We start from the raw sequence: 19,912 nt of genomic DNA on the forward strand, positions 1-19,912 counted from the left end.
TTTTTTTTTGAATTCGAATTCGGATAAGCACTATCAGATCGGAAACCTATCCGTTGACAATCCTAGGGATATGGATTGAGTATGCCACATGGGTAAATTAGATTATCACGATTCTTTAGACAAAGACTTCCACAAAACCCATGTATTTTCAAACTGATGACATGCCTCCTTGACCTTTGTCTACCTTGACATACTAAAAGAAAATAACCTAAATGCCTCCTATTGGAATCTTTAACTAAGCCCTCACAATTTTTTCTTCTCCCCAAGCCCCTAGTCTAGAGTACGGTCATTTACCCAGATGTTCAACCTTAGAATTCTCTCCATTGTCAACTTTTAAATGTCAAGTAATCAAGAGCAAGAGAGGATTTTTGGGAAAATGAAGTAAAATTTTCACCCTTCTTTTTCTTCGTTCAGCTTCTTATAATATGGTTTAAAATGGGTTGGATGTGGCTCAAATACAAGTATATCCATAATTAGATTCTTTTTCTTTTTTTTCACTTTGGATCCATATCTAAATCCAACTTGGATCTTACAATTGAAAATCTTATTCGACTATATTGTATTTGTTAAAATCGAATTCAATCTGACCCGGGCCGAATTTTTTGGAAATTTTCTCTTTTTTTTTTCAGTTCAGATTTAGATAGATTTTTTTATGAGCAATATCTGAATTCTTGGAAAATCTTTCCAATAGATGCTTCAATTTGAGATGAATACAACCATTTACCGACGAATCTGTAGCAAAAAAACAAAAAAAAAAAACCTCTATTTTACAAAATAGATCTAATTATCTAGAGATCTATGAGATTTGCTTTGAAAGAGAATAGGTTTAGGAAGAAAAGTAGGGACAATATTGTAGATCAGTTCACAATTTCACCAAAAAGACTAACAAAAATAAAAGTAAAAAGAAAAAATTTTGAATAGAAAATCAAATACAATGGTTTAGAAATAATACATCATGGCCTAATGGTTTCAAACCGAATTTGATAGACATCAAGTCAATTCCAGCATCTTATTCTTGAACCATGATGGCTCTGTTGCAAGCCCATGTTCAAAAAAAATAAATAAAAATAAAACCTCCAATCCAACGGTTAGAAATCAATAATCAGGATGATAGTGTGTATAATAAGTCCACCATTTACAAAGGCTGTTCGGCTAAAAATTGTTGTAATCTGTGGGCCATAAAGAGTATGATGTCCATAGTCTATTCTCCATACCCTAAAGTCCTAAAGTACCTAACCGGGCCTCAAGTTCACCACACCATCTTCAGAGTTTAATAAAGCCCGGGGGGGCTAGTATTTTGGGGGGGAATAGAATATCTCGACTTAGTCCTGGATAAAGCTAAATGATATTTCGTGTAGCGATACAATTTTAGGATTTACCTTGGACAACTTAGATTGCTTCAATGACAATTTTTCATCCTCCAAAGAGTTAGGGCACTGGTGTGGTACTTTCCAAATACCCTTTGACGCTCAAGTTAGAGTGTAAGTTGCAGAAAATAATGATTATAAATTTCATCACCTTCCAAAAGTCTTTTTTTATTTTTATGGTTTCTTCTCCTATTTATATGCTAATATCTTTTCTTAACTGTCCCTTAGTGATAGGGAATTTAAAGTGAACCTCTCCTAAATCCGAGAATTAGTGAAAAAAATTTACTGACAAAATTTGAAGTTATCTACTTAGGAAATGACGTGATTTACGCAATCAATCACTTTTAGATTTTCAGGATCTTCTACTAATTCCCACTCAAAGAAGAGGAGAGCTCGTTATAAGCATATGCTCTTCTCAATCTAGGGAAGAGTGGGCTCTTAACTCCTCTCAGGCATGTTATGCTAGGCAGCGCTCTCAAACACTTCAGCTACCACAAGGCAAGGTAGTGCTGAAATCTGGGTTGCCCAACACAAAATAATTCTCTAATATACACACGTGCGGGGTCCAAAGTCAACTCGTCTACTCTATATAGATAGCATTGTAATATAACTTGCTTGCATAAATAACTTTAATGAACAAAGTAAACTTACTTGATAAAAGGAATTAAAAAGTACCCATTCAACAACCAATATATATTTACCATTAAATAACCTAGGATATGGGTATAAGTTATTGGTGGTTAATCCAAACTGTTGGGTTGTGAGCACAAAAAAAACACACCTGATTTAATCACATCAAATTCATCCCCATCATTACAAAATTACTTAGTGTATCCCTTACACTTTATTATAATCCATCATAATTAATACTCTAATACATAATATCAATCAAGAAAAGTATTCTGCTAAATAAAACTTAAATTTATTGACTTCCACCAATATTAAGACATAGGCTTTGGATTTCGAGTATTTTGGCTAAGGAGTGAGTGTGTTTGCCACGTCGATGACGAATCGATATTTAACATCGCCTTTGGCAAGTCGTTCCATAGCTGTATTCACATAGTCCATTGATATAACCTCTACATCTGCAGTTATATTGTGTTTCCCTGCAAAATCTAACATCTCCTGTGATTCCTTCATACCCGCACCGCCACTACCTGCTATTATCTTCCTCCCTATCAAATCATAATTAGCATTTTACTTATAAGTGAGGACACCACCAAAAAAAATGAATGCATGGGGTAGTAGTGTTCATAAGTTTTCAACCATATAATATTTCTTATTGCAACTCAAAACTAATTATTACAACTTACCCATAACCAAAGGCATGGTAGGTAGTTCTAGTGGCTTATCTGGAATGCCAACCATAATCAACTTCCCATTAGTCTTCAATAGACCGATCAATGGAAGGAGAGGGTGAATGGCAGAGACCGTATCGATAATACCATCCAAAGTGCCCATTGCAGCCTATGAATTTAGTGTTACTAGCGTTAGAATTAGAAGAAGCAAATGTAATCCACATTTCACACATCAGTTAAATAATGTAACATTTAACAAATAAAGTTAGAATTCAACTTCATTTGTTTTGTAACATCTATTTATTTACCTGCATTTCCTCTGGATCAGAACTAACCAAAAAAGAGTCTGCACCAAGTCGTTCGATGGCTTCCTTCTTTTTTCTAGCAGAAGTGCTGATCACTGTAACCTTCATACCAAAAGCCTTGGCAAACTTCACAGCAACATGACCAAGACCACCAAGACCCACAACACCCAAATGTTTGTCGGGATCGTTGAGTCCAAAAATTTCATTGGGCTGTAGACTGTAGTCCCAGCACACATTAGTGGTGCGCCTGCATCTAAGGGTAAGTTATCAGGGAAAAGGCAAGCAAAGTGCTCATCCACAACAAGCTTATCAGAATAGCCACCATACGTTATTGTGCCATCGTGGTAAATTCCATTGTAGGTGAGTATTACTTTTGGGCAATAATTTTCCAAGTCTTGATAGCAATTGTCACATGAACCACAAGATCCGATCAGGCCTGCAACGCCTGCTTTGTCTCCCACTTTGAATTTTTGGACATTGCGCCCTACCTCTGTAACTATGCCTACGATCTCATGCCTATACGAGTACGTAACCAAGCTTTAGGATTGATTTTCAGATCAGTATATATGAGTAGATTGCTGACAACTCATCTCTCACTAATAATTTCTATGATCATCTAATTGAATTAGCTAGCTAGGGAAAGCAAGTGCAAGCTTATGGTGTTGAAGTAGTAGAATTATCCTATGACTTGAAACTTATAAATCAACAAATAAGATAGGATGCACCAACAGCTCATGGGGTTAATTGGCATTCAAATTTGCGTGATCAAGAAGCATTGGAGACAACAAAACAAAAAAGATTTTAGACAACAGTTTAATTTTAAATGATGTCTATTATTTGGATGTAAAAACACTCATAAATGGGGGGGGGGGGCTTTAGACATCAAATTTTCAAAAGTCAAAGTCAAAGTCCAAACATAAACCGATGTGTAAAAATCTCACACATTTTGGGCTTGAGTTTCCCAGGGACAATCCAATAAAAGTGTTTTGAAAAGAAATGTATTTTGAATTTAGTGTTAAATAAAGCTAAATAATATTTAGATAGCGTTGTAAAATAACTTGGAAACTGCCATTATTTGTTAAATTGATACTATTATGAATAGAATAAAAAGATTCAATAATAAGCTATTTTCAAAAAAATATGAAAAAATATTTAAACAGTACTACTGCAACAGCCATGCTTTATAATTTATGGGTGGTTAAGATGTCATATGTCCCATTCCAACTATGGTGATGATGATATATTAGTGATGACAATGCCAAATAATAAATGTAAAAGATGTAGTAGTAGTACCCAGGGACGATAGGATAAATCGAATTGCCCCAATCACCCTTAATTAAGTGAAGGTCCGTATGGCAGATTCCACAATAAAGTATCTTGAATGTGATATCATTGTCGGAGGTAGCCCTGCAAGTAGAATGTAAGGTCAATTGCATTCACAATCGCAACAAGATGGATGATGATGAATGATTAATAATAGAGTAGGGTAAAATGAATTCCTGATAACTAAGAGATGGATATTGAAGAGTGATCGATAACAATTCGAAAAAAACAAAAAAAGCTAAAAAGGTAAAGTTTGGAAAATGAACCATGAGCCATATAGGACTACGTGGGCCATGGAGAGCTTTACAGCTCAAGTGCGACATCTTTAAATCATCTATCTGGTTATGGGTCATATATGAGTCAATCCATCTCAAACGAGTCAAGTCCTTTTAAATTAAGTTCAAATAATAATAATTTTTATAAATGAATATTCATATTAAAATGTTATGGGTTTAATTTTTAATAAATGTATATTCATAGTAAAATAATTATTTTCTTTTTTAGTTTAATTATAATTCATAAAATATCATTTTACAATGATATTATTTAAATTATTAAGATATGATTATTTTAGAGAGCTGCTATTGACACTTATTACACATCAATTAAAAATAGAGAAAATAAGTAAATGATTCACAATGAAATATTTAACTGCTATACATATGCAGGTGGATGATATATACGTAAATAAAAATTGATTGACAATAAGTAAAATTTCAGGTAAACAAGTGTTAAATTGTTTGAACTTATTTTATAATGTTTGGATAATATTTTAAGCCGAACCTTTCTAATGTTTGAATCGTTTATTTTAATCCTTAATACGGGTGTGATAAATAATTTAAGAAAATTAGGGTGTAATAAGTAATAATTGGGTTCCACTAATAGCTCTAGCTCTGTTATTTTATAGAGAGATTTACCCGGCAGACTTGCTTTTTCATCAAAAAAACTCACTCGGACCGTATTTTATTATATCCATTACCCATCAAACCTTACTTTATCATGTTTGTCAATGTAGCCTGATTCATAAAGTAAGGTTTGTTCTAAGTAACAAACTTGGTGAAATAGAATAAAATTGCAACAGATAGGTCTGCCCCGTAAACTCTCTGTTTTATATAAAAACAACATCAAAAGGGATGGACGTAACGACACCTTCTGGAGAATTTGAAGGGAGAGAGGACACCAGATGCATCTCTCGCTGCCCATCCAAGCGCCTTTTGTGGGTGTTCTTCTTCTGGTGATTTCGACATGTTAAGGGAGAGAGAGAGAGATGGTGTGTGTGGTGGTGAACTTTGAGTGAGGCTGTGTGGGTTGTTATCTTTATATATATAGTGGGACGAGATCAGATCAGAGAATCTCAGACCTATAATCTTCTATTAAAAGAGAGACTTTTCTGGTCTAAGAGACGGCTAAGATGGGAGAATAGTTCCTTTGTTTCCTAGTGAAATGAGTAGATGAAAATAACACCGATGAAAATAGTAACAACAGGGGACGTCGGCGCAATCAGTGACGAAATGAGTAGATGAAAATATCCAAACCCGCGAGTCGATAAATCGTTGTTTAAGACTGCTTTAGTTTTTAGACTTTTGGAGTTGTGGGTAATCTGTCTTTTCCAAGTGGGATGCTCAATTGACACCCCTGATTTGACATGTTTGGAAACTATAATCAGTCGTTACCCATCGAAGCCTACTTTTATCTTGTTTATCAATGAATGTAGCCTGATTCAGGAACATTTAATGCAAATTCAAATTCAAATTCTAATGAGAACAGTGTAGAGATGGGCCACAGGAGGTGTATAAAGATGCTTTGTTAAAAAAAAAAAAAGGGAAGGCTGCTGCAATGCAATTGATGACCATGAGTCGTGTGAGACAAGCAACATAAACCTATGGATTAGAGAACTACGTAGTAGGTCCGAGCTTTGACTTCAAGCATGCGGCACACACTCCTCCACCAACGAATAACAAGCACATGGAAGGGGCCAAATCAACGCATGAAGTAGAAAGTGGGCCAAGCCCTTGGGACTGCTTATGCTTGGGGTTGAATCAGGCCAAGTCCATGAATTACTTTTAGCCCGTTAATGAGCTAGTTCAGCTACATGGGCTAGCAACAGAACTAACAGTGAGTTCGAGCCTTGGTCTAAAGCATGGGACACACACCTCTCCATCATTGCACGTGAAAGGCTTTAATGAACTACATATCTCAGTTTCTAATAATTTTGTCTAGAAAAAGCTAATGTCGTTCGAAATAGAAGTTATGTTCTTCGAATTTAGAGTGAAAAAAAATAGGAAAAATGCTTTGATGGATCCTTATGCTCTGTTTTTCTTCAAATGTATTTTGCTAGGGCACAAATAAAATTTCTTAGTAAAACCAAGAATTATCTTAAGAAGATCTATTCGCCTTTCTTCCACATTATCTTCTTAAGATAATTCTTGATTTTTCTTTGTGCCCTAGCAAAATACATTTGAAGAAAAACAGAGCATAAAGATCCATCAAAGCATTTTTCCTATTTTTTTTCATTCTGAATTCAAAGAACATAGCTTCCATTTCAAGCGACGTTAGCTTTCTCTAGAAAAAGTTCTTAGAAACTAAGACATGTAGCCCATTAAAACCTTTCACGTGCAATGATGGAGGGGTGTGTGCCCCATGCTTGAGACCAAGGCTCGGACTCACTGTTAGTTCTGCTGCTAGCCCATGTAGCTGAACTAGCTCACTAACGGATTGAAAGTAATTCATAGACTTGGCCTGATCCAAACCCAAGCATAAACAGTCCTAAGGGCTTGGCCCACTTTCTACTTCATGGGTTGATTTGACCCTTTCCACGTGTTTGTTATTCGTTGGTGGAGGAGTGTGTACCGCATGCTTGAAGTCAAAGCTTGGACCTACTAAGTAGTTCCCTAATCCATAAGTTTCTGTTACGACTCATGGTCATCAATTGCATTGCAGCAGCCTTCCCCTTTTTTTTTTACAAAGCATCTTTATACACCTCCTGTGGCCCATCTCTACACTGTTCTCATTAGAATTTGAATTTGAATTTGCATTAAATGTTCTTGAATCAGGCTACATTCATTGATAAACATGATAAAGTAGTCTTCGATGGGTAACGACAGATTATCAGTTTCCAAATATGTCAAATCAGGGGTGTCAATTGAGCATCCCACTTGGAAAAGACAGATTATCACGACTCCAAAAGTCTAAAAACTAAAGCAGTCTTGAACAACGATTTATCGACTCGCGGGTTTGGATATTTTCATCTACTCATTTCGTCACTGGTTGCGCCGACGTCCCCTGTTCTTAGATGGAGGACAATTAATCTCAAGGTCAAGAGAGATGTGTTCCTAAAGATTCCCGATGATGCATTTCACTAGGAAACAAAGGAACTATTCTCCCATCTTAGCCGTCTCTTAGACCAGAAAAGTCTCTCTTTTAATAGAAGATTATAGGTTTGAGATTCTCTGATCTGATCTCCTCCCACTATATATATAAAGATAACAACCCACACAGCCTCACTCAAAGTTCACCACCACACACACCATCTCTCTCTCTCTCTCTCCCTTAACATGTCGAAATCACCAGAAGAAGAACACCCACAAAAGGCGCTTGGATGGGCAGCGAGAGATGCATCTGGTGTCCTCTCTCCCTTCAAATTCTCCAGAAGGTGTCGTTACGTCCATCCCTTTTGATGTTGTTTTCATATAAAACAGAGAGTTTACGGGGCAGACCTATCCAGGGGCGGAGCTAGTAAGGAGCTGGTGGGGGCAATTGCCCCACAGAACCTTGAGACACCCCTATATTTTCAACGAATTACATACCCCATTTGTCCCCACTCCCTCACCTCTCTCCCCATTTGATCCCACACCCTCATCTCCCTCCAATTTTTGCCCCGACAACCTCACCTCCCTCCAGCCAAGTTCTTCAACTATACAATTAATCATAGTTTGCCCCCACTACAAGAAAATCCTAGCTTCACCCCTGGACCTATCTTTTACAATTTTATTCTACTTCACCAAGTTTGTTACTTAGAACAAACCTTACTCTATGAATCAGGCTACATTGACAAACATGATAAAGTAAGGTTTGATGGGTAATGGACATAATAAAATATGGTCCGAGTGAGTTTTTTAATGAAAAAACAAGTCTGCCGGGTAAATCTCTTTACTTATTACACCCTAATTTCTTAAATTATTTATCACACCCATATTAAGGATTAAAATAAACGATTCAAACATTAGAAAGATTCGGCTTAAAATATTATCTAAACATTATAAAATAAGTTCAAACAATTTAACACTCGTTTACCTAAACTTTAACTTATTGTCAACCAATTTTTATTCATTTATTTTGCTTTGGTGGACCGCACGTATATATCATCCACCTACATGTGTATAGCAGTTAAATATTTCATTGTGAATCGTTTACTTATTTTCTCTATTTTTAATTGACGTGTAATAAGTGCCAATAGCAGCTCTCTAAAATAATCATATCTTAATAATTTAAATAATATCATTGTAAAATGATATTTTATGAATTATAATTAAACTAAAAAAGAAAATAATTATTTTACTATGAATATACATTTATTAAAAATTAAACCCATAACATTTTAATATGAATATTCATTTATAAAAATTATTATTATTTGAACTTAATTTAAAGGATTTGACTCGTTTGAGATGGATTGACTCATATATGACCCATAACCAGATAGATAATCTAAAGATGTCGCACATGAGCTGTAAAGCTCTCCATGGCCCACGTAGTCCTATATGGCTCATGGTTCATTTTCCAAACTTTACCTTTTTAGCTTTTTTTTTTTTTGAATTGTTATCGATCACTCTTCAATATCCATCTCTTAGTTATCAGGAATTCATTTTACCCTACTCTAAATCCTTTTCTTTTTTTTTTTTCTTTTTTTTCTGTTTTTTGTGTGTGGGATTATTATTAATCATTCATCATCATCCATCTTGTTGCGGTTGTGAATGCAATTGACCTTACATTCTACTTGCAGGGCTACCTGCGACAATGATATCACATTCAAGATACTTTATTGTGGAATCTGCCATACGGACCTTCACTTAATTAAGGGTGATTGGGGCAATTCGATTTATCCTATCGTCCCTGGGTACTACTACTACATCTTTTACATTTATTATTTGGCATTGTCATCACCAATATATCATCATCACCATAGTTGGAATGTGACATATGACATCTTAACCACCCATAAATTATAAAGCATGGCTGTTGCAGTAGTACTGTTTAAATATATTTCATATTTTTTGAAAATAGCTTATTATTGAATCTTTTTATTCTATTCATAGTAGTATCAATTTAACAAATAATGGCAGTTTCCAAGTTATTTTACAACGCTATCTAAATATTATTTAGCTTTATTTAACACTAAAATTCAAAATACATTTCTTTTCAAAACACTTTTATTGGATTGTCCATGGGAAACTCAAGCCCAAAATGTGTGGGATTTTTACACATCGGTTTATGTTTGGACTTTGACTTTTGAAAAATTGATGTCTAAAGCCCCCATTAATGAGTGTTTTTTCATCCAAATAATAGACATCATTTAAAATTAAACTGTTGTCTAAAATCTGTATTTTTTTTTTTTTTTTTTGTCTCAAATGCTTCTTGATCACGCAAATTTGAATGCCAATTAACCCAATGTGCTGTTGGTGCATCCTATCTTATTTGTTGATTTATAAGTTCAAGTCATAGGATAATTCTACTATTTCAACACCATATGCATTGCACTTGCTTTCCCTAGCTAGCTAATTCAATTAGATGATCATAGAAATTATTAGTGAGAGATGAGCTGTCTGCAATCTACTCATATATACTGATCTGAAAATCAATCCTAAAGCTTGGTTACGTACTTGTATAGGCATGAGATCGTAGGCATAGTTACAGAGGTAGGGCGCAATGTCCAAAAATTCAAAGTGGGAGACAAAGCGGGCGTTGCGGGCTTGATCGGATCTTGTGGTTCATGTGACAATTGCTATCAAGACTTGGAAAATTATTGCCCAAAACTAATACTCACCTACAATGGAATTTACCACGATGGCACAATAACATATGGTGGCTATTCTGATAAGCTTGTCGTGGATGAGCACTTTGCTTGCCTTTTCCCTGATAACTTACCCTTAGATGCAGGCACGCCACTAATGTGTGCTGGGACTACAGTCTACAGCCCAATGAAATTTTTTGGACTCAGCGATCCCGACAAACATTTGGGTATTGTGGGTCTTGGTGGTCTTGGTCATGTTGCTGTGAAGTTTGCCAAGGCTTTTGGTATGAAGGTTACAGTGATCAGCACTTCTGCTAGAAAAAAGAAGGAAGCCATCGAACGACTTGGTGCAGACTCTTTTTTGGTTAGTTCTGATCCAGAGGAAATGCAGGTAAATAAATAGATGTTACAAAACAAATGAAGTTGAATTCTAACTTTATTTGTTAAATGTTACATTATTTAACTGATGTGTGAAATGTGGATTGCATTTGCTTCTTCTAATTCTAACGCTAGTAATATTAATTTCATAGGCTGCAATGGGCACTTTGGATGGTATTATCGATACGGTCTCTGCCGTTCACCCTCTCCTTCCATTGATCGGTCTATTGAAGACTAATGGGAAGTTGATTATGGTTGGTATTCCAGATAAGCCACTAGAACTACCTACCATGCCTTTGGTTATGGGTAAGTTGTAATAATTATCTTTGAGTTGCAATAAGAAATACTATATGGTTGAAAACTTATGAACACTACTACCCCATGCATTCATTTTTTTTGGTGGTGTCCTCACTTATAAGTAAAATGCTAATTATGATTTGATAGGGAGGAAGATAATAGCAGGTAGTGGCGGTGCGGGTATGAAGGAATCACAGGAGATGTTAGATTTTGCAGGGAAACACAATATAACTGCAGATGTAGAGGTTATATCAATGGACTATGTGAATACAGCTATGGAACGACTTGCCAAAGGCGATGTTAAATATCGATTCGTTATCGACGTGGCAAACACACTCACTCCTTAGCCAAAATACTCGAAATCCAAAGCCTATGTCTTAATATTGGTGGAAGTCTTTAAGTTTTATTTAGCAGAATACTTTTCTTGATTGATATTATGTATTAGAGTATTAATTATGATGGATTATAATAAAGTGTAAGGGATACACTAAGTAATTTTGTAATGATGGGGATGAATTTGATGTGATTAAATCAGGTGTGTTTTTTTGTGCTCACAACCCAACAGTTTGGATTTACCACCAATAACTTATACCCATATCCTAGGTTATTTAATGGTAAATATATATTGGTTGTTGAATGGGTACTTTTTAATTCCTTTTATCAAGTAATTTTACTTTGTTCATAAAAGTTATTTATGCAAGCAAGTTATATTACAATGCTATCTATAGAGTAGACGAGTTAACTTTGGACCCTGCACGTGTCTATATTAGAGAATTATTTTGTGTTGGGCAACCCAGATTTCAGCACTCCCTTGCCTTGTGGTAGCTGAAGTGTTTGAGGGCGCTGCCTAATATAACATGCCTGAGAGGAGTTAAGAGCCTACTCTTCCCTAGATTGAGAAGAGCATATGCTTATAACGAGCTCTCCTGTTCTTTGAGTGGGAATTAGTAGAAGATCCTGAAAATCTAAAAGTGATTGATTGCATAAATCATGTCATTTCCTAAGTAGATAACTTCAAATTTTGTCAGTAAATTTTTTTCACTAATTCTTGTATTTAGGAGAGGTTCACTTTAAATTCCCTATCACTAAGGGAAAGTTAAGAAAAGATATTAGCATATAAATAGAAGAAACCATAAATAATAAAAAAAAAAGACTTTTGGAAGGTGATGAAATTTATAATCATTATTTTCTGCAACTTACACTCTAACTTGAGCGTCAAAGGGTATTTGGAAAGTACCACAACAGTGCCCTAACTCTTTGGAGGATGAAAATTCGTCATTGAAGCAATCTAAGTTGTCCAAGGTAAATCCTAAAATTGTATTGCTACACGAAATATCATTTAGCTTTATCCAGGGCTGAGTTGAGATATTCTATTCCTCCCCAAAATACTAGCCCCCCCGGGCTTTACTAAACTCTGAAGTTGGTGTGGTGAACTTGAGGCCCGGTTAGGTACTTTAGGACTTTAGGGTATGGAGAATAGACTATGGACATCATACTCTTTATGGCCCACAGATTACAACAATTTTTAGCCGAACAGCCTTTGTAAATGGTGGACTTATTATACACACTATCATCCTGATTATTGATTTCTAACCGTTGGATTGGAGGTTTTATTTTTATTTATTTTTTTTGAACATGGGCTTGCAACAGAACCATCATGGTTCAAGAATAAGATGCTGGAATTGATTTGATGTCTATCAAATTCGGTTTGAAACCATTAGGCCATGATGTCGCATACGGACCTACTTAATTTCTATGGTATAGACTATGGAGAATATGTAGTGTTAGTTTTGGTTTTTTATTTATCACTGTATTGTCAGGTTATGAGTTTTGTTAGTATAGGTTTATGTTATCTCAGGTTTGTGTGCTTAGTGCAGTTCTTGTACTATTTTCATAGTTTTATATTGTGTTGGCTGTAGGAGTGTCAATGGGAACATATTTGCCTGAACCAAAATAAAAAATGCTGATTCCAATTCCCTTTTTATTGGCATCGATTAGAGTCGGGTTTAATATGAAACCAAACCAATAGGAATCGGAATCATTAGGTTCTATTCGATAGATACCCGTAGGTACCCGGAACCAATTTACTTTATCATTTATTTTTACATTAGACATGATTCACTGTTTTCCTATATTTTAAAATTAACATATATTATATAAAATTCTTCAAATTTCATATAAACTAAATATTTGAACTTAAAATGAGTCATTTCTTTTAAATTTATTACCGGTAAAGGAGATGAATTTTAATTTTTTTAAATTAAAGTCATTAAATCATCTTGTTTAGTAAAACAAATTATTACTAAGTTGATACTTTAGAAATAATATGTTATTTTTTAGCAAGAAATTTCTTTTATAATGATCTTGAAATAAATTTTCTCATTTGATTCTTAAAATCGGAACCGACGAATAGCCGTGATTTTGGACAAAAATGGGTTCCCGTTCCACTTATTTTAAAATCAAAACTAGGACCAACAAGAACTGGTATCTATAAAATATAGTGGTTATGATTTTAATAATCAAAGGAACCGAACCGAAACCAACCCATTGATACCCCTAGTTGGCTGTCCATGAGTTTGATGGCCAATTCCTTCTTAGGGTCCTTTTTTTAAGAGAGGGGGGGGGGGGGGGGGGGGGGGGGGGGGGGGGGGGAGCGCTTTGTTGATCTATCATAATTCATTGCATATTTCATCTTGAAAATCACTAAATGCCAAGAGTTCCTTCTCTGTGCTTCGTCTTTTGCGCGATATAGGTGTTAGGACTAGAACTTCCACTCCCAAAATTAAACTCCACAATGTATCAGTTGTTTCCACGACGATGAATCCTATCTAGTTGCTCCAACAATAAATCATTACATCTCCTCGAGGATTCCTTCTGCAAAAGTAACGATCGTTGCATTAGGGTTTTCATTACAAAGAAATTGTAAAAGATATGCAACCACGAGACCAAGTTTTGATTATGAAACTTGCGTAAAAAATGAAGAAGCAGAACGAGTTTTGATTCCATAAAAAGTTAAGATTAAAGAAGGAGACGATTTAAGAGAATACGCAATCACGAGACCACGATCAAGAATTAGGGTTTGAGTGAGAACAGAGAGAGAGAGGGATGTAAAACCCCGACTTTTTTATTCGTATCTCGAAAAAAAATTTGCTTTAGAATAATGCACTCCAGATCAATAATACCATCCAAAGTGCCCATTGCAAACTATGAAATTAATATTAATAGCATTAGAATTAGAACAAGCAAATGCACTCCACATTTTACACATCAATTAAATAATGTAACATTTAACAAAATAAAGTTAGAATTGAACTTCATTTCACTACGTCATAATGCGCCAAAAACGACTGTCCCTACAGTTAGAAAAAGAGTCGTTTTAAAAGGAGTGGTTTTTTTAAAACGATTGTCCAAGATAGTCGAAAAAAACGACAGTAAAATAAGGATATGGCGACAGTCGGCGACTGTCGCTATAGGGTATTTAAAAAAAATATATATATTTTACACCTGCCCCCCTTCACATGTTGCTAAATATTGGAGATACCCCTATGTTTTGACATTGATGACCTAGACCCCAACTAACAATATGAAAATACCCAAATGCCCCTCGTCTTCAACTTTCATAAATGTAACTAAAAATCCTTAATGATCTCCCACTCCTGTTTCAAATCAACACCCACATTCAATTCAAACTAAAAATCACAAAAAATATTTCTGAAATATACAATCCATTAGAGGTAATCTTTTTTACTTCAATAATTTCGCTTGTCAAGAAAACATGAAACCCCATTAAGCACTTGGACACAGATAAAACAGAAATCATAAAGAAAAAGACAAAAAAAAAAAAAAAAAAAACTCAAAATTCCCTTTTTTTTATATGTAGAAACAACTCAAAATTGGGATTAAAAGGTTGATGGTAAAAGAATTTGAACCCAATCCCAAGTAACAACCTTGAAATGTTACATCTAAATAACAATGAAAACACGACATTACTTGTAATCTATTGAATAACAGGTGTGTTAATTGTTCAAGAGAATCCAAATAGTTCTTTCATACCAGATCCAACAGTCTGTAACCCAAAAATTAGAAGAGTGATAAATATAACAAATAGGGAACACTAAAAGAAGAAAAACAGCATACCCCAAATTCAGAATTGGCAAGAGATTGAATGAAATCCGTTAAATAGCACCAACCTGGCAGTGGAAGGCAGGGTTCTCTACAAGCACTGCTGCAGGTTTAACATCCGAGAAGTCCTTCTCTTGCAAAGAATTGGATATGTCATCAGCGGAGAAGGGAATGCTGCACCAAGAGGCACTGATTAGAAGTAGTTCTTACTATAGTAAAAGTTCCACATCATCTTACAATGCTTCCGCCAAGACTGAAACAAAACATCGGCTTTGAGGAATGTTTCATATTGTATAGGTCAAGGCAGTCTCGGTTTTTCTCCTGACTAAGACAATGCCTCATGGCGAGATTTCAAATCTTGGTTCAGACCCATGTTACCTGATTTGTGGGTTCGCTTGGTTTGAATTCGGGTTTGCATTTCGTGGTTTGCCACTCAAGAATGAACCTGGTTTGTAGGGTAGATAAAGGTGCGGGCATTTGAAGGGTTGAAGTGATGAGTAAGGTGAAAAAGAGATTGAAGATGACAGATTTTGGGGAGAAAAAAATCAAATTTTTTTTTGTTTTATAGGTTGAAGATGAGGGTATTTGGTCATTTTCATCAATCTATCGATAAAGACCAAGGTCAAAGGGACATGCTATCAGTTTAAGATTTTAGGGAGGGTGCCTCAAATATTATCAACATGTGGAGGGGCATGTAAAAAAAAAAGAAAAATGCCACACGAACTGAGAGCGAATTGTACCGCGAACAGGTTGGCGGTTGGCACCTTACCAACGAATTAGGTAATTGTGGACTTAACAGAGTACGAGTTTATGTTATATGAAGAGGGGAGAGGTAAGATTATCTCACCAAGAGTTGTCGTCCAACAAAAATGAGTTGCTAGCGGCACTGTTGGAGTCCTCTGTCATCAGTACCTTCATATTGGAGATGACCTGTGAACATGGGTACAATAGAGGAAAAAAATTCCAAATTACTGTGAGGAAAAGAGATGACAAAGGGAATGATTTCTGTGATTTGAACTTACTTCTTGGGATAGACTTTGGGTGTTATAGTTGTCATCCCAATACAACGTACATATTCTATAAAGTTGTTGGACACTCAGAATCTGAAGACAGCAAAGTACCAATGAGTGTGAAAAAGTACATAAACACACACAACATGAGAAGAGAGCAGAAAGAAGAGAGAAGAGAGAGAGAGAGTTACAGGGCAGAGGTCATTGGTGACTTCATCGTAGGAAATTCTTGACTTCTGGTGTATAACCTGTGGAGCAACCAACCAAGGGAAGCGATGATAACATAAGATGGCGAAATTTTAAAGTAACTAAATTCAATGCTCGTAAAACATTATATTTTCAATAAAACCAACACACTTGTTGATGAAATCAACGGGTGCTAAATAAGAAAAAGTTACCAAATATAAAGTAATCTCATGCTGTTACCAAAACATCCTTCTTGAATGTCTTAAGATTGTCATTGTTCCAAATTTGTATGGCTAATCATGTCTTAAATATTCACTGGAATTTTAATTTGGACACCAATGTATTTTGTAGGTAATAATTAATAAAATTTACAGCAAACAGTAAAATGATTGATAGTATGAACTTCGCAGTTGAACCAAATTGAAGTGGTCTACCAAGGTCACAAATTAAATAGCATTATGCAACATCCGTGCAAGTTCCATATCGATATACATATCAGCTTCAAGTGTTGACACTATACCATACACAAAATACTTAAGACCAGTCTGCCCCAGCTGTTTATTTATCAAATTCAACAGTTTTAGTACTATCCATGCAGTCTAACAAGCTCTTAAGCCAAGTGAGAAACTTCAAAAAATCAAAGGCATATCATACACCAGAAACTCATTAGTAAAGATAAATTTAACCAGTTGTGACAGTATCTACATTTTTAATTTCCTTGTCCTCTCTTTTCTCTTTTGCTGTATTAGTAGGTAGGTCTCCTTAACCTCCTTTGTTCCTTTTGGTTTAGATTAATGTACCTCATGTTTAAGAAAATTATGATAATAATAGTAATAACAATAATAACAATAACAATAATAATAATAATAATAATAATAATAATAATAATAATAATAAGTTATCGTATTAAGCTTCAATACATGAAAGACGTACCAAGAACCCCACAGCTTGCCTAATGTGCTTAAGTTCATCCCAAGACGAGCCTGCATACTGCAATGAACCAGGAATCTTCAGATATAATTAAAAAATAATAATGATAATAATAATAAAGTAAAGGTAACCAAACCGGCTGGTGAAAATCATGGAAGGGACTTGCCTCTTCTTTTGCTTGGGCACACCATAACTCTAATTCAGCCCACCCAGATTTCACATATTCTCCATTGCTGAATGTACAGCACTCAAGACGTAGTAGAAGACTAAAGCAGCATGTAATAGCATCCTTATATATACAGTAAACTTTTTAAAGATTTATGTCGAAAGACGGCACAACAGAACAATTATTACCTGTTAAAAAGTTGGACGTTGATATAGGAGAAAATCTGAGTAAAGATCTTCTGAATAAGTACCGGAGGGACCTGAAACAAGGGAAATTATAAGCCTAACTGGGCAATATAATGCACTTGTTAATGGTGCTCAAATCCTTAGTAGCTTAATATAATGCACTTGCTAATGGCACCAATGATAAAATGCACAAGTTATTGCTAACTTAATATAATGCACTCCTATTTTCTTTGATGAACCATCAAAACATTCCAGAAGTAAGATTGTTAGCTACTACATTAAATAAATGGAGTAAAATACATGGTAATATTATGCACCAAAAACCATGCATGTGGACCAGAGACATTGATAAAGTATCTAGGTATCATAGGTGGCGAGCTAAACCTATGAGCATGAGCAGCATAACTAAGCACAAAGTCTTAAAAAAGGAATTCCATGGCTGCTGACAACTTGTATTTGTGCTCCTTACATGCCTTTAATGATGTTGGAATCTAAAAGAGAGCTTGAGAATTAATAGGATATGCAAACAGAGTTCCCTGGTTTGAAAGTGTAACCAAACAATTTGGTAATCTCTAGAAGCAGTGTGATTGCTACTCCCCATGCTATATATCCCTCTTTTAGATTTATCTCAAGTAAACCATTTTTGTTTATCTTCTAGATTATGCTTCACATGATCAAGAAGTAACCAAGGTGGACATGCAAACTTGTACTAAGTTATCATATATACTTCAATGCAAATTGGATCACATTTATGTAATACATAAGAAAAACTGTACTATGCAAGCCTAGATATTGTTCAAGGAATAAATTGCTTGGAGAAAAATATGCATTGGTATGAAAGGATAAAACATGAAGTGTAATGAATCATATACTTTTATAAGGTTTATAAGCTGACATTTATTCAGAGGTGGCTTAAAGTTATAATGCAGCTCGAAACTTTTATTAGAGGACTTGTAAACCAACATGAAGTTTATGGTTCATAAAGGTCCAGATTCTTGATCTTTGTTCAAGGGAAGAACTATTTGTTCAAGGGAGGAAAAATAGAGAGAATGGTAACTAATATAAAATAGAATCTAACCATATTGGGATGGTTCAAGGATCTGTGGTTCATAATCTCTCTTTGCACATTTTCATCAATCTATGACACAAATAACCTCTCAATCAACCTAACATCCTATTAGTCAATCACTTCAACAATTGCAACAAAGAGTCTAAATTTCACGAACCTCACCTCGATTTCCTACATTATTGGTAAGAGAAAGAAGCATAACAAAGAGGTTTGTGTGAAAAATAAATAATCCAACTAAAAGAATGATGTAATCTAGGGACACATTTGGAGAAAAAAAAACATATGGAGCTACACTATAGCGAAACTAATTTTTGATATTAAACCAAAGTGCACTTGTTTATAAGGGATATATCCCATAGTAGTGCACTTCATCTTGGTGGGTAAAAAGCCACTAAGCTATATTAACCACTGATCTCCAACCTTCACAAGGCTTCTATATAAACTTTTTCATGTAAAACTATACAAAAAGATGATCTCTCATGACATCGATTACACCAATTATTAAATATTAAATAATAAGATAAGCAACTATAAACTAGCAGTTATAGACCATGTTCCTGTACAAGACCTAAAACAAAGACTAAAAGGTTTACCATTGCATTTGCAAGTCTTTGTTTAAACAGACCCATCTCATCGAGCTATTTTATACCTCATTTAATACTAACTTAACAAATATTTACTTATGAAATCAAAGGAACTCCTTGGACTCTTGGGTGAGGCTATATTAAGGGATTAGCTTGAGTGCCACACATACTCTATGCGACAAGAGGCTAAGTTAATGCCAATGTGGAAAAGTATATCAAATCTTAGAATCAAATATAAATACATTCAGACAAAATCTTGAAGAGCATAATAAATCAGGTAAAATGGCTATTTCCTGCCAACATTTTTCTTTATAAATGTGAACCAAGCTTCCCACCCTCGCTGCCCAAACTTGAACCACAAGGTTTGGGAAAGAAGAAAAAGTGGAAAGTGAACCAAAAACCCCACTTTGCAAACACTACATTTGTTTCTAACCTCCTTTCTTTAACACCAACACCTTCTTCTGTTTCTTCTTTTCTTCTAATAAATCCCCTTAACCCCCTTCTTCTCCCCCTTACTCTTATAGATAGTACAAAACAGAAAGAAACACAACTTTTGCCCACAAGAGCTAATTAATTTAAATAAATAAAAAACAAAATTAACTTAACAATTAATAGTACTAGATATTTTTCTTTATTCATAAAATCGTTAATGGTTGGAAGGTTCAACCATATGGATCCAAGA

The 19,912-nt window shown here is 35.0% G+C and overlaps 2 protein-coding genes across 3 annotated transcripts; one reads left to right on the top strand and one right to left on the bottom strand.

The window, feature by feature from the left end:
* Positions 1 to 2,342: 2,342 nt before the first annotated feature.
* LOC147409449 (putative mannitol dehydrogenase) lies at positions 2,343 to 5,989 on the bottom strand. 2 transcript variants are annotated; one of them, XM_086429042.1, is made up of 5 exons: positions 5,443 to 5,878; positions 4,264 to 4,377; positions 2,974 to 3,486; positions 2,681 to 2,834; positions 2,343 to 2,542 (listed from the first exon to the last, which is right to left on the bottom strand). In XM_086429042.1, exons 3-5 carry the CDS (start codon positions 3,076 to 3,078, stop codon positions 2,343 to 2,345), a joined length of 459 nt encoding a protein of 152 aa, XP_086285168.1. In that variant the 5' UTR covers positions 3,079 to 3,486; positions 4,264 to 4,377; positions 5,443 to 5,878. The 2 variants fall into 2 exon arrangements, 1 of the variants encoding a protein (XP_086285168.1); XR_015173885.1 differs by lacking the exon at positions 2,343 to 2,542 and having other exon boundaries at positions 2,695 to 2,834; positions 5,443 to 5,989.
* A 1,379-nt stretch (positions 5,990 to 7,368) lies between these two features.
* LOC147409450 (putative mannitol dehydrogenase) lies at positions 7,369 to 11,512 on the top strand. Its single transcript, XM_086429052.1, has 5 exons — positions 7,369 to 7,945; positions 9,296 to 9,409; positions 10,181 to 10,694; positions 10,834 to 10,987; positions 11,126 to 11,512. The coding sequence occupies exons 1-5, from the start codon at positions 7,848 to 7,850 to the stop codon at positions 11,323 to 11,325; spliced, it is 1,080 nt and encodes a 359-aa protein (XP_086285178.1). The 5' UTR covers positions 7,369 to 7,847; the 3' UTR covers positions 11,326 to 11,512.
* Positions 11,513 to 19,912: the final 8,400 nt, after the last annotated feature.

The sequence above is a fragment of the Akebia trifoliata genome, chromosome 2 (assembly GCF_017979445.1).
Source record: "Akebia trifoliata isolate Shusen 1 chromosome 2, ASM1797944v1, whole genome shotgun sequence".
Lineage (NCBI taxonomy): Eukaryota > Viridiplantae > Streptophyta > Magnoliopsida > Ranunculales > Lardizabalaceae > Akebia > Akebia trifoliata.